Raw genomic sequence first — 18,832 nt, forward strand, 5'->3', positions numbered from 1 at the left:
AGGAGAAATGCTGCTATACTAATTTCCATTAGCTTTGTTATGAGACACACTGACCGAATAAAGAGCATCCAGTCCTATAAGAATGAGTTCAGTTCTGTTGTCCTCTATCTCCACCTGCTAGTAGGTGGTCAAATTTCACAACTGTCTGGATTTATCAACTGTGACTAAAAGAAAGAAAATTATCAGGTAAGACTTAATTTTTTTTATTTTTTTTTTGTGTCCAAGTATCTTTATTAGCTTTGAAAAGTACAAAGTACAAAAAAATAAATGTGTATAACAGAATACTCAAGTAGAGAGTTCAATGAAACCAAACAGTACAAAGAAGAACAATTTGTCAGGTGAAGTTGCTGGATGTGGAAAAAAAATCACCTTTGAAGTACAGTGTCAGTAAGATTTTCTCTCTGTTCACAGAAAAGGGCTTTTATAAAATTACCCTATCATACATTGCATAAATGTTCATATGATGACAGGAAGATTATTCACTTGTAAAAGACATATGTGTAGGTATGTTTAAGATCATAGTTCAAGCATAGTGTGGGTGGGGTCCATTGCTCATGTGTGGCGCCTTCCTGTCCTATGTGCAAGTGCTGTAAAATAACAACAAGAATACAACTCCTGGGAAGGAGGGGGGGTATATGAGAATACGTGTTCTGCTATCTTCGGAGCACAACTGCTACAGGTGAATAACTTTGCTTTCTCCAAGGACAAGCAGGTATTCATTCTCACATGTGGGAATCTCTAGCTAACAGGCACACTGGAAACATTTGCACAAACGACAAGTCCAAGAAAAACAGCAGAGGTGGTCCAGGAAAGAAGGAAACAAACTTATTGACATATAGCCCTACTTGGCCAAGTTCTGGCATTAGCCTTCATCTGGGGTCATCAGACTCTTTAATATTTGCCCAATTGAGCACAAGTCCATATATTTATTTATATTTTGCACATACCTTTTTCAGTAGTAGCTCATGGTGAGTTGCATTCAGGTAGCCTGGGTATTTCCCTGTCTCTGGAGGGTTCACAATCTAAGTTTGTACCTGAGGCAATGGAGAGTAAAGTGACTTGCTCGAGATCACAAGGTGCAGCAGTAGGATTTGAACCGGCCATCTCTGGATGTCAACCAGGGGTGTAGCCAGACACCCACATTTGGGTGGGCCTGGGCCCAAGATGGGTGGGCAGAAGAACTCTGCCCTGTCCCACAAGTGATTTGGTCTCTCATTCTCTTGCCCGCATGCCATATGGTCTCTCAAACATCCCCCCTACCCCGTATACCTTTTAAACAGCAGATTTTCACCGGCAGCGAGCACAACTAATACATACTGCTCGTGTTGGTCCCACAGTCTTTCCTCTGATGCAACTTCCTGTTTCCACATAGGCAGGAATAGAGCAGAAGGAAGGCTGGTATGCAGTTGTTGGGAGTTTTCGGCTGGTGAGGCTTGGGGATCCCTGCCAGACACATCATAGGTGTGCTGCTACTGGGTGGGCCTGAGCCCAAAGTAAGTGAGCCTAGGCCCATCCAGGCCCACCCTTGGCTACGCCACTGGTCAAGACTGGTGCTCTAACCATTAGGCTACTGCTCTGCTCCTGGCTGTTGCTTAAATTGCTTTGAATATTGGCCCCAGTAACTTTAACTAAAGTTATAAGTGCTTCAGGACCTCGGTGCTTTATAACTATTTCTCTTTTCTTCACATGTTCTCCCTATTTCTTTCCTGTCTACATTATGGAGTTCTTTTCTTTTTAGCACTTTTAGAATTATTGTAAACTGTTTTGCAGGCAAACACCTGACGGGTTATGTGCTGTTAAGGTACAGATGTAATAATCTGTACGTTAGAGCCGAGCACTAAGTTTCAGCTCACAGTCTTCTAATGCATGTGCCAAAAATAACCTTTACTTCCTAATAGAATGTAAAGTACTGCTGCATTTGAAAAAATGTGCAAAGACTGAAAAACAGTGCACACCATGAATTGCTGCATCGGGTTTGACTGTCTTTCTTCCTGTCAGACGGCACCATTTTTCCAGAGGGAGACAAAAAAAGAGCACATTGCAGATACCTAATGGTCCAGGGGGGTGACCTGCTTTGGGCCAGTTGGGGTGGACTGGCATACCTCAGCTGAAGTAAAGAATGTGCTGTAAGGGAGAAGGAAAAAGAACTGCCAAAATGTAGGGCATTTTTTACATCGGGAACAATAACAAATTTAGTGGATTGACATGTGGTTTATATATCAACTTCATTACTCTTTAGTGCACTGGTTCCCTGAGCATATTTCACCATGAAAATCCCAACTACATCAGGTGAAAAGTTAGTGGAAGAAAATCTAAAGTAAAACACTGTGTCAATGGATAGTGCAGCTTATTACATTGCCCCTAAGGACTAGATTCTATATTTGAAACTGGTGCCAAAAAAATACACCTAGGTCTATGCTGAAGGGTTACCCATATCAGACAGGCCTCTGAGGAGAAACCAGACAAAAAGTGTCCCAAACTGGGAGAGTGGTAAGATAGCGACCTGAAGTTCGTATGCCCAACGGCCCAGCTGCCCTCTGAAGTTTCGTTTTCTTTACGTAAATTTCCTCTCTGCAATTGCAGGTACCTTAATTGAGAGGAAGAAGACAACCGGCGGTCAGCCGCCGATGGCCAGCGTTTTGTCCCCTGAGCAGCAAGTGCGGGACTGCTGCGCGACAAACTGCCCACAGATGAAAGGGTTGGCGAGTCCTTTGATTAGCGCCGGCGAAGGAGCGTTGACACTCTTGGACCTGGAAACAACAACTCCATCGCTCCCGAATTATTCAACCACCATGTCCAAAGGAGTGGAGGAGTGAGTTAGAGGCATATGCTGAAACGGAGGACGTTTACAGCAGAACCCGAATCGGCAGAACCACTCCTAAACACCTAAGAGAAATCAACTTGGAGTTTTTGGCTCCCTTGGAGGTTACATTGAATACAATCTGGAAGGCGCTTCGGGACCTAACGGTGGCAGTAAATAATTTTGTTTCAGATATAATTTTATCAAAGAGTTACATGGACAATTTAAGTGAACCCTTTGAGAGTGAAAAATTGATATAACAAATGATTCTACAAGAGCAAGAAGTGGTTGTGATCTTGAAAATGATAATAGACCAGAAACTTTGAATAATAAAATGAATATTATTATAAACGATTAATATCAAGATTATTGTTTTCCCCAGAGTTCCGGGTATGACTCCTAAAGTTTTCCTCAGAAATATTTCCTCAATTATTACTTTAAAAGGAGTGAAGCCTGTGAAAACTGGGATTACTTTAATCAGTGGGATCTGAATTAGTGACTTAAGTATATGTATTGATAAATAAGTTCTGGTTTTTTAAAGAGAAAGAATGTAATCAGATGTATTATTTCTAACTAATATTGGACAATAAGTATGTTTTCAATGAAATGATTTGACTATACACCGTTTTGGCCTTGAAGAAGCCAACCAGATGATCAATGTGGAATAATGTATTAGACGAGTAATATCTGGGGATAATCAGGTTAATACCACTTTTTTTTTCTGTTTACTGTTTAATTGATCTCCTTGTCTTGTTTCACTCTCCCTATTTAGTGGTCTAAGGAAGAGAATAGAATTACCTGACTGAAATAATTCCTATATATTACTTTCTATGTATTTCCGGCAAGTTGTTTTATCGCTTGTAAAAATTTAAATGGTTATAAATAAAAAATAAAAAAACATACACCTGGGTATAATCTATAAACTACGCTTAAAATTAATTGCAGTTTATAGAATACACCAAGTGCCGTCCACATGATGAAATTTTGTGACAGATATTTATGCCAAGAGTAAATTCTGGTGACTAAGTTAAATGAGGTGTGAATGTATCCTATATTAGTGCACACAGATTTTAGAAATACCTAAAACCAGCCCATTCTATGCACATGGCCAAGCCTCCTTCACCGTTCTGCGCCTTAGAATTTACGAGCAGAACTTTACAGAAAACACTTAGCAAGTTCTGTGCGTAAATTCTAATTAATGCCAATTAGTGTCAATTGCCTGTAAAGTTGCAATTATCAGCAGCAGTTAGCTTCTTAAGAATATGACCTAATTTGTGCACTATTTCGAATCCAGGGTAAATGTCTTGGACTGACTCAGGAATAATGTCAGGAAATATACTTTTTCACGGAGAGGGTGTTAGATGTGGAGGGGAATAATCGAACGGCGCTGGCAAAATACATGGCCGGCGATGTATTTTGGCGGCGCTGCAAACAGCTGGCCAGATCCGTATTTTCGAAAAAGATGGCCGGCCATCTTTTGTTTCGATAATACGGTTCCGGCCAGCCAAATGCATTGAATTTGGCCGGGGTTTGAGATGGCCGGCTTCGTTTTTTAGCGATAATGGAAAGTTATGTCGGTCATCTCAAACCCCGGCCAAATTCAAGGCATTTGGCCATGGAAGGAGCCAGCATTTTTAGTGCACTGGCCCCCCTGACATGCCAGGACACCAACCGGGCTCCCTAGGGGTCACTGCGGTGGACTTCAGAAAAGCTCCCATGTGCATAGCTCCCTTACTTTGGGAGCTGAGCCCCCCAACCCCCCCCCCCCCCCCCCCAAAAAAAAACCCACTACCCACAAATGTACTGCACCCACTAAAACTGCTCCAGGGACCTGCATACAGCCTCTAGGACTTATTGCTGCTGTATAACTTTGGCACACCAGTTCACACCTGAAGACTAATGTCTCTGAAAAAGTCCTTTCTTGAAATAACCACGTTTACTCACAGTTAACTGCAGATCAGAGGTTGTGCCCCACTGGCAAAGAGTCGCCTGGTACTAAGATTAGCAGTAGGTCAGAGCTGGCACAATGGTGTACAATGCCCTCTTTCACTTCCATTCAAGGTAAGAACTACGTTCTCTGACGTGGGTAACTCAGGAAAGGGATCTAAAACTGTCTTACAAAAATGGCCACTACCGCATGGACTACAACAGGAAACAAAACAGGGCACACTCTGACCCAGTAAGCAGGGGGAAAAGCAGAGCCTACCAACTACCAATACCTATACCCACCACAATGCATTGCTGATGTGACTCTGCAGTGCAAATAACAGAAAAGGTGCCACACTCACCCCAGAGCCACATCACAAGCAGGCAAAGGCTGTCGGAGGACAGAACACATTCTGCTATCATGGAGGTGGGTACGGCATTTGAGGCTGGCATAGAGGCTGGCAAAAAAGTATTTGTAACCTGTTTTTTTATGCTGGGATGGGGTTGGTGACCACTGGGGGAGTATGGGGAAATCATCCCCGATTCCTTCTGGTGGTCATGTGGTCAGTTCGACCACCTTTTTGAAGCTTGGACCTGAAAAAAAAGGGACCAAGTAAAAGCGGCCAAATGCTCTTCATTGCCGGGTTTTTTTCCCATTATGGGCTAAAGCCGGCCATTTCGTAACCCTGCCCATGCCCGCCCATGTCCCGCCTTCGCGATGCTGCTAACACGCCCCCTTGAACTTTCGCCGGCTCTATGACGGGAAAGCGGCGATGGTGTCAAAATAGCGGCTTTCGATTATACCGATCTGGCCGCTTTTGCGAGATCGGCGGCCATCTCCCAATTTGTGTCGGAAGATGGCCGGCGATCACTTTCGAAAATGAGCTGGATAGTAACATAGTAGATGACGGCAGAAAAAGACCTGCACGGTCCATCCAGTCTGCCCAACAAGACAAACTCATATGTGCTAGTTTTTGTGTATATCTTACCTTGATTTGTAACTGTAATTTTCAGGGCACAGACCATACAAGTCTGCCCAGCACTATCCCCGCCTCCCAACCACCAGCCCCGCCTCCCACCACCGGCTCTGGCACAGACCGTATAAGTCTGCCCATCACTATCCCCGCCTCCCACCACCGGCTCTGGCACAGACCGTATAAGTCTGACCAGCACTATCCCCGCCTCCCAACCACCAGCCCCGCCTCCCACCACCAGCTCTGCCACCCAATCTCGGCTAAGCTCCTGAGGATCCATTTCTTCTGAACAAGATTCCTTTATGTTTATCCCACGCAAGTTTGAATTCCGTTACCGTTTTCCTCTCCACCACCTCCCGCGGGAGGGCATTCCAAGCATCCACCACCCTCTCCGTGAAAAAATACTTCCTGACATTTTTGTTTGAGTTTGCCCCCCTTCAATCTCATTTCATGCCCTCTAGATAAGTAGAATAGATTCTTGCAGAAGGTGGTAACTTAGTAACATAGAAAGTGAGGGCAGATAAAGACGTAAATGACTTAGACCTGATTGTAGCTGGACAGATTGTAGCTGGACAGATTTGGATGGACTGGAGTGGGGCTTTAATGACAACTTCAGAAGTTGGAGAACAAGGCCTGTGTCGGGCAGCTTTCTACAGTCTGTGCCCAGAAAGATAAATAAAGATCAAGTGTACAAACGTAGTATCATATCATACCTTTTGCTATGAGTTTATCTTCTTGGGCAGCCTGGATGGGCCGTACAGGTCTTTATCTGCTGTCATCTACTATGTTACAAGGAGCAGCAGTAGGATTTGGATTAGGCATCCTTGGTGGTCAGTCCAGTACTCCAACCAATCCATGTCTTTGAAAATCATCACTTCTTTTATATACACACAACAGCTGTTATCATGTTAACAGTTAATGAATGCCTAGAGTGAAGAAGGAGCCTAATTGTTAGTGCAGTGGACTGAGAACCTGAGGAACAGGGTTCAAGTCCCTCTACAGTTCCTTGTGACTCTGGGCAAGTCACTTAACCCTCCATTGCCCCAGGTACAAAATAGGTACCTGTATATAATATGTAAACTGCTTTGATTGTAAACACAGAAAGACGGTATATCAAATCCCATCCCCTTTGCTAACTAGCCCCAAATGTTACTACACTGTTACCCCATTGAATGGAGAATAATTGAGAAATCTATTCAATACATAAAATTATTCCAATAAAAAGATATCACCAACAACGTTGTTATTGACCATTATATCTGCTTAATTTTATATTGAAACTGTGTATAATATCTAATTTCAGCTATAATATAAAATATATGAAATTTATTTATTTGTTGCATTTGTATCCCACATTTTCCCACCAATTTGCAGGCTCAATTTAGGATGGCCTCAACCGATAATGCAGTTTCTGGGTAAAAAAAATGACATTCAACTTGGACTTGCCCATCAATTGATAACAATATTTAATGAAATCCATCCTTTACACAAATATTAATATTTCCATCTTTTTTAAAAGCATTTTCTGCCGTTCCTTTCAGGTCTCAGCAGAATAACATAGCACTTAGGGAAAAAGATACAGCCCAGAAGTCCAGCACTGGAGGCCAGGATAGCAAATATCTCCACTGCCACCATGTACTTGCCCTTGGTGCTCAGGTACGTTGTGATGAAGGAGACCCAGACGCTGCAGAACACCAGCATGCTGAAGGTGATGTACTTGGCCTCATTGAACCTGTCAGGTAGATTTCTTGCTAAGAAAGCTACGATGAAGCTGACACCAGCCAGAAATCCCAGGTAACTCAGAACACAGTAAAATGCATGTATTGACCCTTCATTACATTCAGTTAGTATTGTTCCAATTTCTGATTTCATATTAAGATATGGGAATGGGGGAGCAGTGAACAACCAGGCAAGGCACAGAACAGTTTGAATAAGGGAACAGAAAAGGACTATAGAAACTGAGACCCTGGAACCCATCCATTTCCGGAGCTTGCTTCCAGGCTTGGTGGCATGAAAGGCCATGACTACAGTGATGGTTTTTGCCAATATAGAGGAGAGAGCGATGGAGAAACTGATTCCAAAGGCAGTCTGTCGGAGGATACAGGTCACTTTGTCAGGGTGGCCGATGAATACCAAGGAGCAGAGAAAGCAGAGCATGAGGGAGATGAGAAGAATGTAACTGAGGTCTCGGTTGTTGGCTTTCACTATGGGGGTATCTTTGTATTGAATAAAGATCCCCAAGATGACAGTATTAATGAGAATTAAGAAAATACAGACGAAAGCCAAAGTTATCCCCAAAGGCTCTTGATAGGTCAGGAAGGATATCACTTTTGGGATGCAGACATCTTTCTTCTGATTGGGCCATTGGTCCTCTGGGCATTTTGTACAAGTGTCTATATCTGGGAATGAAAAATATTGTCCCATTATCTCACAAATAGCATCAGTTATAGGGCAGTAACTTTTTCTTTATAGTAAGGCTTGTTTCAAAATGACAGACAGTGGCAAACATTAAACAAATAATGAATGATGAGCTTCCTGTAAATGAAATCATGCATTATCTTTTAGATGAACTTTCACCTGAAATGAATGTTTTTAAAGGATTCCATATGTATTATCCAATCAGGGTGTGATTAGTTTTGCTTACGGTATCCAGCTCGTATTTTTGGATTCCACTAGGACATGTGAAGACCCATTTTTCTTAGAATACTGAGATTGCGATTGAGACATCCAGATCAGGATGTGCTCAGTTGTGTTGATGTTTTCGAAAAGGCAGGAGTGCATGCAAATTTGCTGGCCCATGTTGGGTCTTCAATAAAGGCTAAATATGGGCCTAATATGAGCCTGGCACATTATAATGGAGTGGAGGAGTGGCCTAGTAGTTAGAGTGGTGGACTTTGGTCCTGGGGAACTGGGTTCGATCCCCACTGCGTGCACAGGCAGCTCCTTGTGACTCTGGGCAAGTCACTTAACCCTCCATTGCCCCAGGTACAAATAAGTACCTATATATAATATGTAAGCTGCATTGAGCCTGCTATGAGTGGGAAAGCGCAGGGTACAAATGCAATAAAAATTAAAAGAAAAATAATGTGAAATCACTCACCAGTTTGGCTGGAAACCTCTCCCTCTGGACAGGGGACACAGTCATAGCAGCAGACGGGCTCTCCTTCCCTGGTTAATTTCCTGAACCCAGGAGGGCAACTTGGGCTGCATCTGGACTGCAGAGGTATCTGAGGATTGAGAAGAAACTGATTAACTTGAGGTAATACTGGATTATGACTTTTCAAATGCAATGTTACTTTTCTGTCTAAACATGAGCATTTTTCCCATTTAGTTTTTCAGCTCATTGGCAAGCTATTCAGTAGAATATTGAGGTCTGTATGAGCTCTATGTTGATTGGAAATATAAATAATATGAAATAGGTTTTACCTGGAATCAGTCATTCAGGCTGATTGGGGAATATTTTCAGCAATGTTTCTGTGCTGGTCATCCTTAATGGTTTGATTAAAAGTATGAGAAAATACCACTTCTTCCTCATAAGACTTGGGCTATGAGAAAAGGAACTTTAGGTGATTTCTTTGTAACCTACTTTTCTACCTCCGAACATTTACCACATGGATCTGCTCATCGGTGGTTGCTTACCATATAAATATTTTGTTTTTTTAATCATTTAGGTAACACCTTTATCCAGAGTGAGTTTCGTTCAGCTACACAAGGTATTTTTTGTTTAAACTTGTTGCCTTGTCAAATAGATATATTTTGGGGAAATTTATCTTGATCTATATAGGATGCAGCGAGTGTGTTCCAGGAGCAGGGCCTAATGTTATACAGATAACAATACTATTAAGCTACTGTCCAGTTAACATACCCGTTGATATTAAATTACACTGCAGATATAGTAGGTCTAACTTTATATTATTAATTGATCTATTTAAAGTTAGGCCGGTGTATTTAGCGGGTTAAGCTATATAGATATTACTGCTGAATATAGCATGAAGATATATAGATAAATTAGCATATCTTTATGCAGTCATAGGAACATAGTAACATAGCAAATGATGGCAGATAAAGACCTGAACGGTCCACCCAGTTGGCCTAACAGTCACACTCATTATCAAGTCATGATTAAACCAACAATGAATGTGATATAAAATACTTGATCATTGCCCAGCACCAGCCTTAGTTCTTCACAGCCAGAGTCGCCATGTAAGTGCCACTCAACATGCAAACCCATCACCAATCATTTAAGTTTTGCTGTTTATACCATTCATTTACTAGTTAGAGATCCTCTGTGTTCACCCCACAGCTTTTTGAATTCCTCCAGTGTTTTGTCTCCACCTCCTCCCTCAGGAAGTCATTCCGAGCATCAACCACCCTCTATGTGAAAAAGAATTTCCTGACATTACTCCTAAGTCTACCACCCTGCAACTTCAATACATGTCCTCTAGTTTTACTATTTTCCCTTGTCTGGAAACTATTTATTTCTATATTAATACTTTTCAAGTATTTGAATATCTGTATCATATCTCCCCGGTGCCTCCTCTCTTATAGGGTATACATATTCAGGTCTTCCAGTCTCATACTTCTTTTGATGCAAGCCCCATACCATTTTTGCCACCTTCCTCTGGACCACTTCAAGTCTTTTTATATCCTTAGCCAGACACAAGCTCAAAAACTAAACACAATACTCCAAGTGGACCTCACCAATGACTTGTACAGGGGCATTGAAAACTTCATCAATGACTTGGACCTAATCCCTAGCGGATACCCAGCTGACCGCATCTGGACAACATTTACCCTCCTCACCATTGAATCAGTTACACAAGCAACTCAGATTCACCAACTCCCACTGCAAACTGGATACATGTCCCAGTCATCTACTTAAATCCATCCCCGGCCGCTTCACAGCAGACCTCACATCCCACCTTAATTTCATGCTACAACAAGGTCTCTTCCCCGAGGAACATGGTAACATCCTACTCACCCCAATACCAAAAGACATGAAGAAAAACACAAACAACCTTACCAACTATCGCCCAGTTGCATCTCTCCCACTAGTAGTCAAACTGATGGAAAGCCTGGTAACCAAACAGCTTACGGAATATATGGACAAGTTTTCAATACTACACGACTCACAATCATGATTCCGCCCCCACCACAGTACTGAAACTGTCCTAGTCACTCTCCTGGCAAAATTCAAGCAGGAAATAGCCACAGGTAAAAGCATACTCCTACTCCAATTAGACATGTTGAGCGCATTCAACATGGTAAACCACAATATACTACTAAAACTCCTTGGCCACTTTGGGATTGATGGAAACGTATTCAATTGGATCAAGGGTTTTCTAACCACTAGAACATATCAAGTAAAATCAAACTCAAACATATCACCACCTTGGAAAGCAGCCTGCGGAGTACCCCAAAGATCACCATTATCACCAATACTCTTCAATATAATGATGATCCCTCTAGCAAAATCCCTATTCATTTGAGGTCTCAACCCGTTCTTCTATGCAGATGACGTTACAATCTATATTCCCTTCAAACATAACTTAACAATAATAACCAATGAAATCAATGACGGCCTAAACATCATGGACTCCCGGGCAAACTCATTCCAACTGAAACTTAACACTGAAAAGTACACACTGCCTCATCCTCTCATCTCAACATAACAAGTACAAACCCACAACCATAAACACCCCAGGACACACCCTTCCTACCATAGACAGCATAAAAATACTCAGAGTCACTATCGACCGCAACCTTACCCTTGAGAGCCAAGTAAACTCCGTAATAAAGAAAATGTTCTACTCAATGCTTATTTCCGATCTGAGGAAGAAGGGCAACCTTCGAAAGCTAATCAAGAAATGTATTAAGTTATGTCCAATAAAAAAGGTATCATCTTATTTTCTTTTCCATGTTTTATTTTGTTTGATTTCTATTGATAACCTTTAAGAGTGGACTAACACGGCTACCACACCTCTCTACTCAATGTGGAAACTTAAACGATTAAAGCCTTACTTCCCGAGAGAAAGTTTTCGAAACCTAATACAATCAATGGTCCTAAGTCATGCAGATTACTGTAAAGGAATCTACGCAGGATGCAAAGATCAACTCACAAAAAAACTCCAGACCGCCCAAAACACAACAGCCAAGCTGATATTTGGTAAAACACGATTTGAAAGTGCCAAACCCCTCCGAGAAAAGCTGCACTGGCTCCCAATCAAAGAAAGGATCACCTTCAAAATCTGCACCCTGGTCCACAAAATTATCTACGGAGTAGTCCCAGGATACATGATAGACCTCATAGATCTACCAACCAGAAACAGAAGCCGATCATCACGATCATACCTAAACCTACACTTCCCTAATTGCAAGGGACTTAAATACAAAACAACTTACGTATCCTACTTCTCCTACATAAGTGCACAACTATGGAATGCACTCCCAAAAGCTGTGAAAACAATTCATCACCATTAAACTTCAGGAAATTTCTAAAAAGCAACCTCTTCAAAAAGGCTTACCCCACTGACCCACCGTAAATCCCCAAACCCAGCATAACCAATGATCTTACTGGACAATATATAATCTACATTCCCTTCGACCCCCTGCTGCCTGATATACGCCTATCTCATCAGATCACAATACAACCGAATTGGCGAATGCCATTACGGTACTATAAGTACATAAGTACATAAGTAATGCCATACTGGGAAAAGACCAAGGGTCCATCGAGCCCAGCATCCTGTCCACGACAGCGGCTAATCCAGGCCAAGGGCACCTGGCAAGCTTCCCAAACGCACAAACATTCTATACATGTTATTCCTGGAATTGTGGATTTTTCCCAAGTCCATTTAGTAAGAATTTATAGACTTGTCCTTTAGGAAACCGTCCAACCCCTTTTTAAACTCTGCTAAGCTAACCGCCTTCACCATTTTCTCTGGCAACGAATTCCAGAGTTTAATTATACGTTGGGTGAAGAAATATTTTCTCCGATTTGTTTTAAATTTACTACACTGTAGTTTCATCGCATGCCCCCTAGTCCTAGTATTTTTGGAAAGCGTGAACAGACGCTTCACTTCCACCTGTTCCACTCCACTCATTATTTTATATACCTCTATCATGTCTCCCCTCAGCCGTCTCTTCTCCAAGCTGAGTAGCCCTAGCCTCCTTAATCTTTCTTCATAGGGAAGTCGTCCCATCCCCGCTATCATTTTAGTCGCCCTTCGCTGCACCTTTTCCAATTCTACTATATCTTTCTTGAGATGCGGCGACCAGAATTGAACACAATACTCAAGGTGCGGTCGCACCATGGAGTGATACAATGGCATTATAACATCCTCACACCTGTTTTCCATACCTTTCCTAATAATACCCAACATTCTATTCGCTTTCCTAGCCGCAGCAGCACACTGAGCAGAAGGTTTCAGCGTATTATCGACGACGACACCCAGATCCCTTTCTTGGTCCGTAACTCCTAACGTGGAACCCTGCATGACGTAGCTATAATTTGGGTTCTTTTTTCCCACATGCATCACCTTGCACTTGCTCACATTAAACGTCATCTGCCATTTAGCCGCCCAGTCTCCCAGTCTCGTAAGGTCCTCTTGTAATTTTTCACAATCCTGTCGCGATTTAACAACTTTGAATAACTTTGTGTCATCAGCAAATTTAATTACCTCGCTAGTTACTCCCACCTCTAAATCATTTATAAATATATTAAAAAGCAGCGGTCCTAGCACAGACCCCTGAGGAACCCCACTAACTACCCTTCTCCATTGTGAATACTGCCCATTTAACCCCACTCTCTGTTTCCTATCCTTCAACCAGTTTTTAATCCACAATGGGACATTTCCTCCTATCCCATGACCCTCCAATTTCCTCTGTAGCCTTTCATGAGGTACCTTGTCAAACGCCTTTTGAAAATCCAGATACACAATATCAACCGAACCGGTTCCCCTTTGCCCACATGTTTGTTTACTCCTTCAAAGAACTGAAGTAAATTGGTCAGGCAAGATTTCCCCACACAAAAGCCACTATGTAAGCCACTATGTAAGCCACTTTGAGCCTGCAAATAGGTGGGAAAAGTGGGGTACAAATGTGACAAATAAATAAATAACTGCAAAAATAAGCTCTTAAAATAAAGATTTATGTGAAATCTATGCTTGATTTTTTCCAACCCCCCTCCATGCACCCACACTACCTTTTTTCCAGGCCCCCCTGCACCACATACCATTCATCTTTTTTCAGCTCCCTCCCTGCACACACACACACACACACACACACACTGTTACCACCCCTCTCGGCTGGACTGTAGTGGTGTGCTCCCAGATACCTGATGGTTGTAGTCGTGGCGAATATCCAGGGAACACGCACTCACAGCCGAGGGAGTGGAACAAATAAACTAACCTCGTCCTTTACTCTCAAAGAATAAAGGAGGAAAAGAAGCTAAATTTAGGATTTGTTCCTGAACTGGAAGAACCACACCTTCAGATTTACAAATTACCTTTTTCTTTATTGAATACAAATGCAAGCAAATTTTCATTCAAATAAACTCAAATTCACAATTAGTGTGAGGCTTAATAGAACTGCAATAACATATTCAACATTCAAATGTAGAACTACATGTATACCCTTAACTTTGTCTGTTTCACCTAAAAAGGCAGAAAAGAACCTTTTCAGATAAGTATTTAAATTGTCTTTTATCAAAATCAGATATTTGTGGTTATTCTCTTTCTTGATGTAAAAATTGGTCTCTTTGTGTGCACTATTGGTGTTTTTGCAGGGATCTCATGGATTTTTAATATCTGATGGTCTGTTCCTTTGTTTTCCCTTAAAATGTTGTGAAAAAAATAATATATTCCATTCAACACCCTTGGCAATGTCACTTAGCCGTAGTTGAATTTACTTAGATGATGTCTTTCTTGCGTTGGAGCTCATCTGGAACCCTTCAGAGGATAATTCACCGATCTCTTCTCCCTAAACCTCACTTATAAAGAAAATAACTGGGTGCAAAATCTTAAAACTCCCTGGGCTTGTTCAGGAACGGACTCCACTCTGGTGTCAATTAATCAGTTCTCAATACTGTGGCCACACTCTCTAATTGAAATAAACTACTACTACTACTACTATTTAGCATTTCTATAGCGCTACAAAGCATACGCAGCGCTGCACAAACATAGAAGAAAGACAGTCCCTGCTCAAAGAGCTTACAATCTAATAGACAAAAAATAAATAAAGTAAGCAAATCAAATCAATTAATGTGAACGGGAAGGAAGAGAGGAGGGTAGGTGGAGGCGAGTGGTTACAAGTGGTTACGAGTCAAAAGCAATGTTAAAGAGGTGGGCTTTCAGTCTAGATTTAAAGGTGGCCAAGGATGGGGCAAGACGTAGGGGCTCAGGAAGTTTATTCCAGGCGTAGAGTGCAGCGAGACAAAAGGCGCGAAGTCTGGAGTTGGCAGTAGTGGAGAAGGGAACAGATAAGAAGAATTTATCCATGGAGCGGAGTGCACGGGAAGGGGTGTAGGGATGGACGAGTGTGGAAAGATACTGGGGAGCAGCAGAGTGAGTACATTTATAGGTTAGTAGAAGAAGTTTGAACAGGATGCGAAAACGGATAGGGAGCCAGTGAAGGGTCTTGAGGAGAGGGGTAGTATGAGTAAAGCGACCCTGGCGGAAGATGAGACGGGCAGCAGAGTTTTGAACCGACTGGAGAGGGGAGAGGTGACTAAGTGGGAGGCCAGCAAGGAGCAGATTGCAGTAGTCTAAACGAGAGGTGACAAGGGTGTGGATGAGGGTTTTGGTAGAGTGCTCGGAAAGAAAGGGGCGGATTTTACGGATGTTGTAAAGAAAGAAACGACAGGTCTTGGCAATCTGCTGGATATGAGCAGAGAAGGAGAGAGAAGAGTCAAAGATGACCCCAAGGTTTCGAGCTGAGAAGACAGGGAGAATGTGAGAGCCATCAACAGAAATAGAAAACGGGGGGAGTGGGGAGGTGGGTTTGGGGGGGAAAATGAGAAGCTCGGTTTTGGTCATATTTAATTTCAGGTGGCGTTGAGACATCCAGACAGCAATGTCAGACAAGCACGCTGAAACTTTGGTTTGGATGCAAGGTGAGATATCAGGGGTAGAAAGGTAGATTTGGGAGTCATCAGCATAGAGATGGTAGGAAAAGCCATGGGATGAAGTTAAAGGAGTACTCACTTCACAGCCTATTTCTCACTGTTGTTTCCCTAGTCTAAAATGATCCAGCAGGCTTCAGCACTGCATTCAGAACCATCACACAGTAACCCATTCCATATTCATATGCTGATTCAACATTCCATCTCACAGACTTCACATAAAGCCATAACTTTTCCCTTCACAGCTATTAGATCAATCTGGAGAATACAGCACTCATACACCAGATCTCCAGGCCTCCCTGAACTCTGTCGGGGGGATCGGGGGGGACCGAAGGTCCTACGGACCTCCTTCCCCTCCCTGTCGCTCAGGGGGGGTTGGTCATCCACTGGGCCACAGGGACTTTTTTTGAAATGCTGAGAGGAGTTAGGGGGGCTGGAGACCCACCGGATCTCCAGCCCTCCCTGAACCTGGGGGGGGGGGGGATCGTTGGGGGGGGGGGACAGGAGGTCTGCCGGATCTCCAGTCCCCTGTCGCTGGGGGGGTCTTTGAGTTTGCTTTGTTGGGGGGAATGGGGGCCTGCTAGCATACAAATGCATGCTGGACACTGATCATTGAGGATGAATATGTTTAGCCCTGTTTTGAATGCATTTGCATGCTAGTTGCATTCAGAGCCCTCGAGCTTGTTGTTTCACGTGCATGGGGACTCTGATCATGGGGCGGTATCAAACGCTGGTGCTAGTATGGCACTAACAGCCTCTAGCGCCGGCGTTTGCTTCTGATCAGCCCTATGTGAAACAATGAGTGCTATGACAGTATTCTGTTGACCTTTATATAATACTAGTAAGAAATGCCCATTTCGAAAAAAAAAATGAAATGGGCGCTAGCAGGGTAATCCCTCCCCCCCATCATCCCTCCCGAGTTCTGGCCCCCCCCCTCAGTCCCTCCCTTCCGAGTTCCAGACCCCCCCCCCCTCCCTCCCTCCCTTCCTCACTCACTTGGTTGCTCTCCCCGGTCCCCGCTGCTGTCACTCTGGAACTGGTGCGTTGTGCCTTCGGCGGGCCGCCCTCGACGTCATCGCGTTTTGATGCGAGGGCGGAGCTACAGTGACCCTGCCCTCAACGTCATCACGTTTTGACATGAGGGTGGAGGTACAGTGACTGCAGGCCAAACCGGATATCTCAGGCACCTCATCATCCGGCTTGAGGCTTCATTGGAACGTTGGAGGTGCCTTTTATATATATAGATTAGCTTTGTGCACACTTCACACGTAACTTTGGGTGTAAGCATTTAAACCTGCTAAAGGCTGGTGTAACTTCTGGCACCCAACTGATGGCAATTAGGCAAATGCAGGTATTTTATAACATCACGTGTAATTTAAGGGAATGCCCCTGACCTGTCCCTGCCCTTGCCATGGCCATGCCCTCTTTGGAGTTCTGCACTAAGGGATGTAAGGAGAAATGAGAGCAGTGAGGTAAGGAGGGGGAGGGGAATGTGCCAAAGTGAAGGGCCTTAAATGCCAGGGCGAGGAGCTTAAATTGAATTTAAATCTGACCTCGTTGAATGTGCTCTCCCACATGATCGCCTCTTCATAGATGGTAAATTCCTGCTCTGGTGGAGCATAAGGGTTATAACTTCCAACAATTTCTTTAATCCGTGTCCCATCGGGTAGAATGACAACATTTATAATATCATATCCAATGGCGAGATCACCATTCTCATCAAAAAAGATTTCCTCACCCAGAACGTTCTTAAAGTGGAGGTTCTTCAGATAATGATGAAGCTAATGAAAACGAGAAACATTTTTATTAGTGAAGCTCACTGCAGGTATAAACTCCAAACTTTAGGGTGGAGCTTATTTTTGAAGTTTATTAGAAAAAAATGACCTTCTTACCCCATAATTTTGTTTGTATATATTAAGAAACATTTCAGGCAAAACATCAGTTAAATCAGTGAACATTTATTAGTAGTTCAACATCAAATAGTAATAATTTCGCATATAGCCAAAATAATTTTGCCTAAAGAAATTATAAAAGAGGATACGATTACTCAAAGATGAACTTTAAACAACTAAACCTCAACTGCCCAGGGCTGATTTCAAGTACCCGACCTGAAATAACGTTACACAAGCCCTAAAATTGCTTCTCTCATTGGCTCAATGCACCGAGATGCAAAACCAATAGAGAGAAACAACTCTTCAAAAAAAGGGGAGAGAAAAAAATCACTATTGAAAGAAGCTAACTCACGCTTTCATGCAAAAATGCAAAACTTAGAAGTGTCCTTTTTATTTAATCTCATAACATTCTGTTAGCAAACATAGTTCCATAGTTCCAGAGGATAGATAGACATGCCCGAAAAACAACTTATCTGGTGAAGTATCATATCATGCAGTCCTCAAAGCTTTTCTTTTCTTCCAGCCATTTAACAGAACAGCCGCAGGATAAATATTTAGTTAAATATTTAGATAAATATGTAGTTTTTATATGCGATTTTTTCTTTGCAATTAGCTGTGTGTCTGTAATGTTGGACATAAAGAAGGGCATAATCGAATGGGGCGCCCAAGTTTTCATGAGGGCGTCATCGCAGGACGGCCCAGCGAAGAGGTGGGAAAACCGGATTATCTAAACAAGATGTTGAGGTGGTCGACCTTAGAGATGGTCATCCTCGGTTTTCAGCCATAATGGAAACCAAGGACGCCCATCTCAAAAACGACCAAATCCAAGCCCATTGGTCATGGAAGGAGCCAGAATTCATAGTGCACTGGTTCCCCTGACATGCCAGGACATCAATCGGGCACCCTGGGGGGCACTGCAGTGAACTTCACAAATTGCTCCCAGGTGCATAGCTCCCTTACCTTGGGTGCTGAACCTCCACTCCCCACAACTGTACAGCACTACCATAGCCCTAAGGGGTGAAGGGGGGCACCTACATTTGGGTACAGTGGGTTTCGGGTGGGTTTTGGAGGGCTCACATTTACCAGCACAAGTGTAACAGGTAAGTGGGGTGGGCCTAGG

General features: G+C 42.9%; 1 protein-coding gene across 1 annotated transcript in view; it reads right to left on the reverse strand.

The window, feature by feature from the left end:
* Nucleotides 1-2,746: 2,746 nt before the first annotated feature.
* Nucleotides 2,747-18,832, reverse strand: part of LOC115464474 (vomeronasal type-2 receptor 26-like) — a gene marked incomplete at its 3' end in the record, with an annotated part of 80,014 nt that continues 63,928 nt past the window's right edge. The window contains exons 6-9 of the mRNA XM_030194850.1: nucleotides 17,374-17,601; nucleotides 8,801-8,927; nucleotides 7,221-8,099; nucleotides 2,747-2,763 (exon numbers count right to left, since the gene is read on the reverse strand). Of these exons, the coding sequence (XP_030050710.1) occupies nucleotides 2,747-2,763; nucleotides 7,221-8,099; nucleotides 8,801-8,927; nucleotides 17,374-17,601 (1,251 nt within the window). The remainder of the gene's footprint in view (nucleotides 2,764-7,220; nucleotides 8,100-8,800; nucleotides 8,928-17,373; nucleotides 17,602-18,832) is intronic.

Source organism: Microcaecilia unicolor, chromosome 3 (assembly GCF_901765095.1).
Source record: "Microcaecilia unicolor chromosome 3, aMicUni1.1, whole genome shotgun sequence".
Lineage (NCBI taxonomy): Eukaryota > Metazoa > Chordata > Amphibia > Gymnophiona > Siphonopidae > Microcaecilia > Microcaecilia unicolor.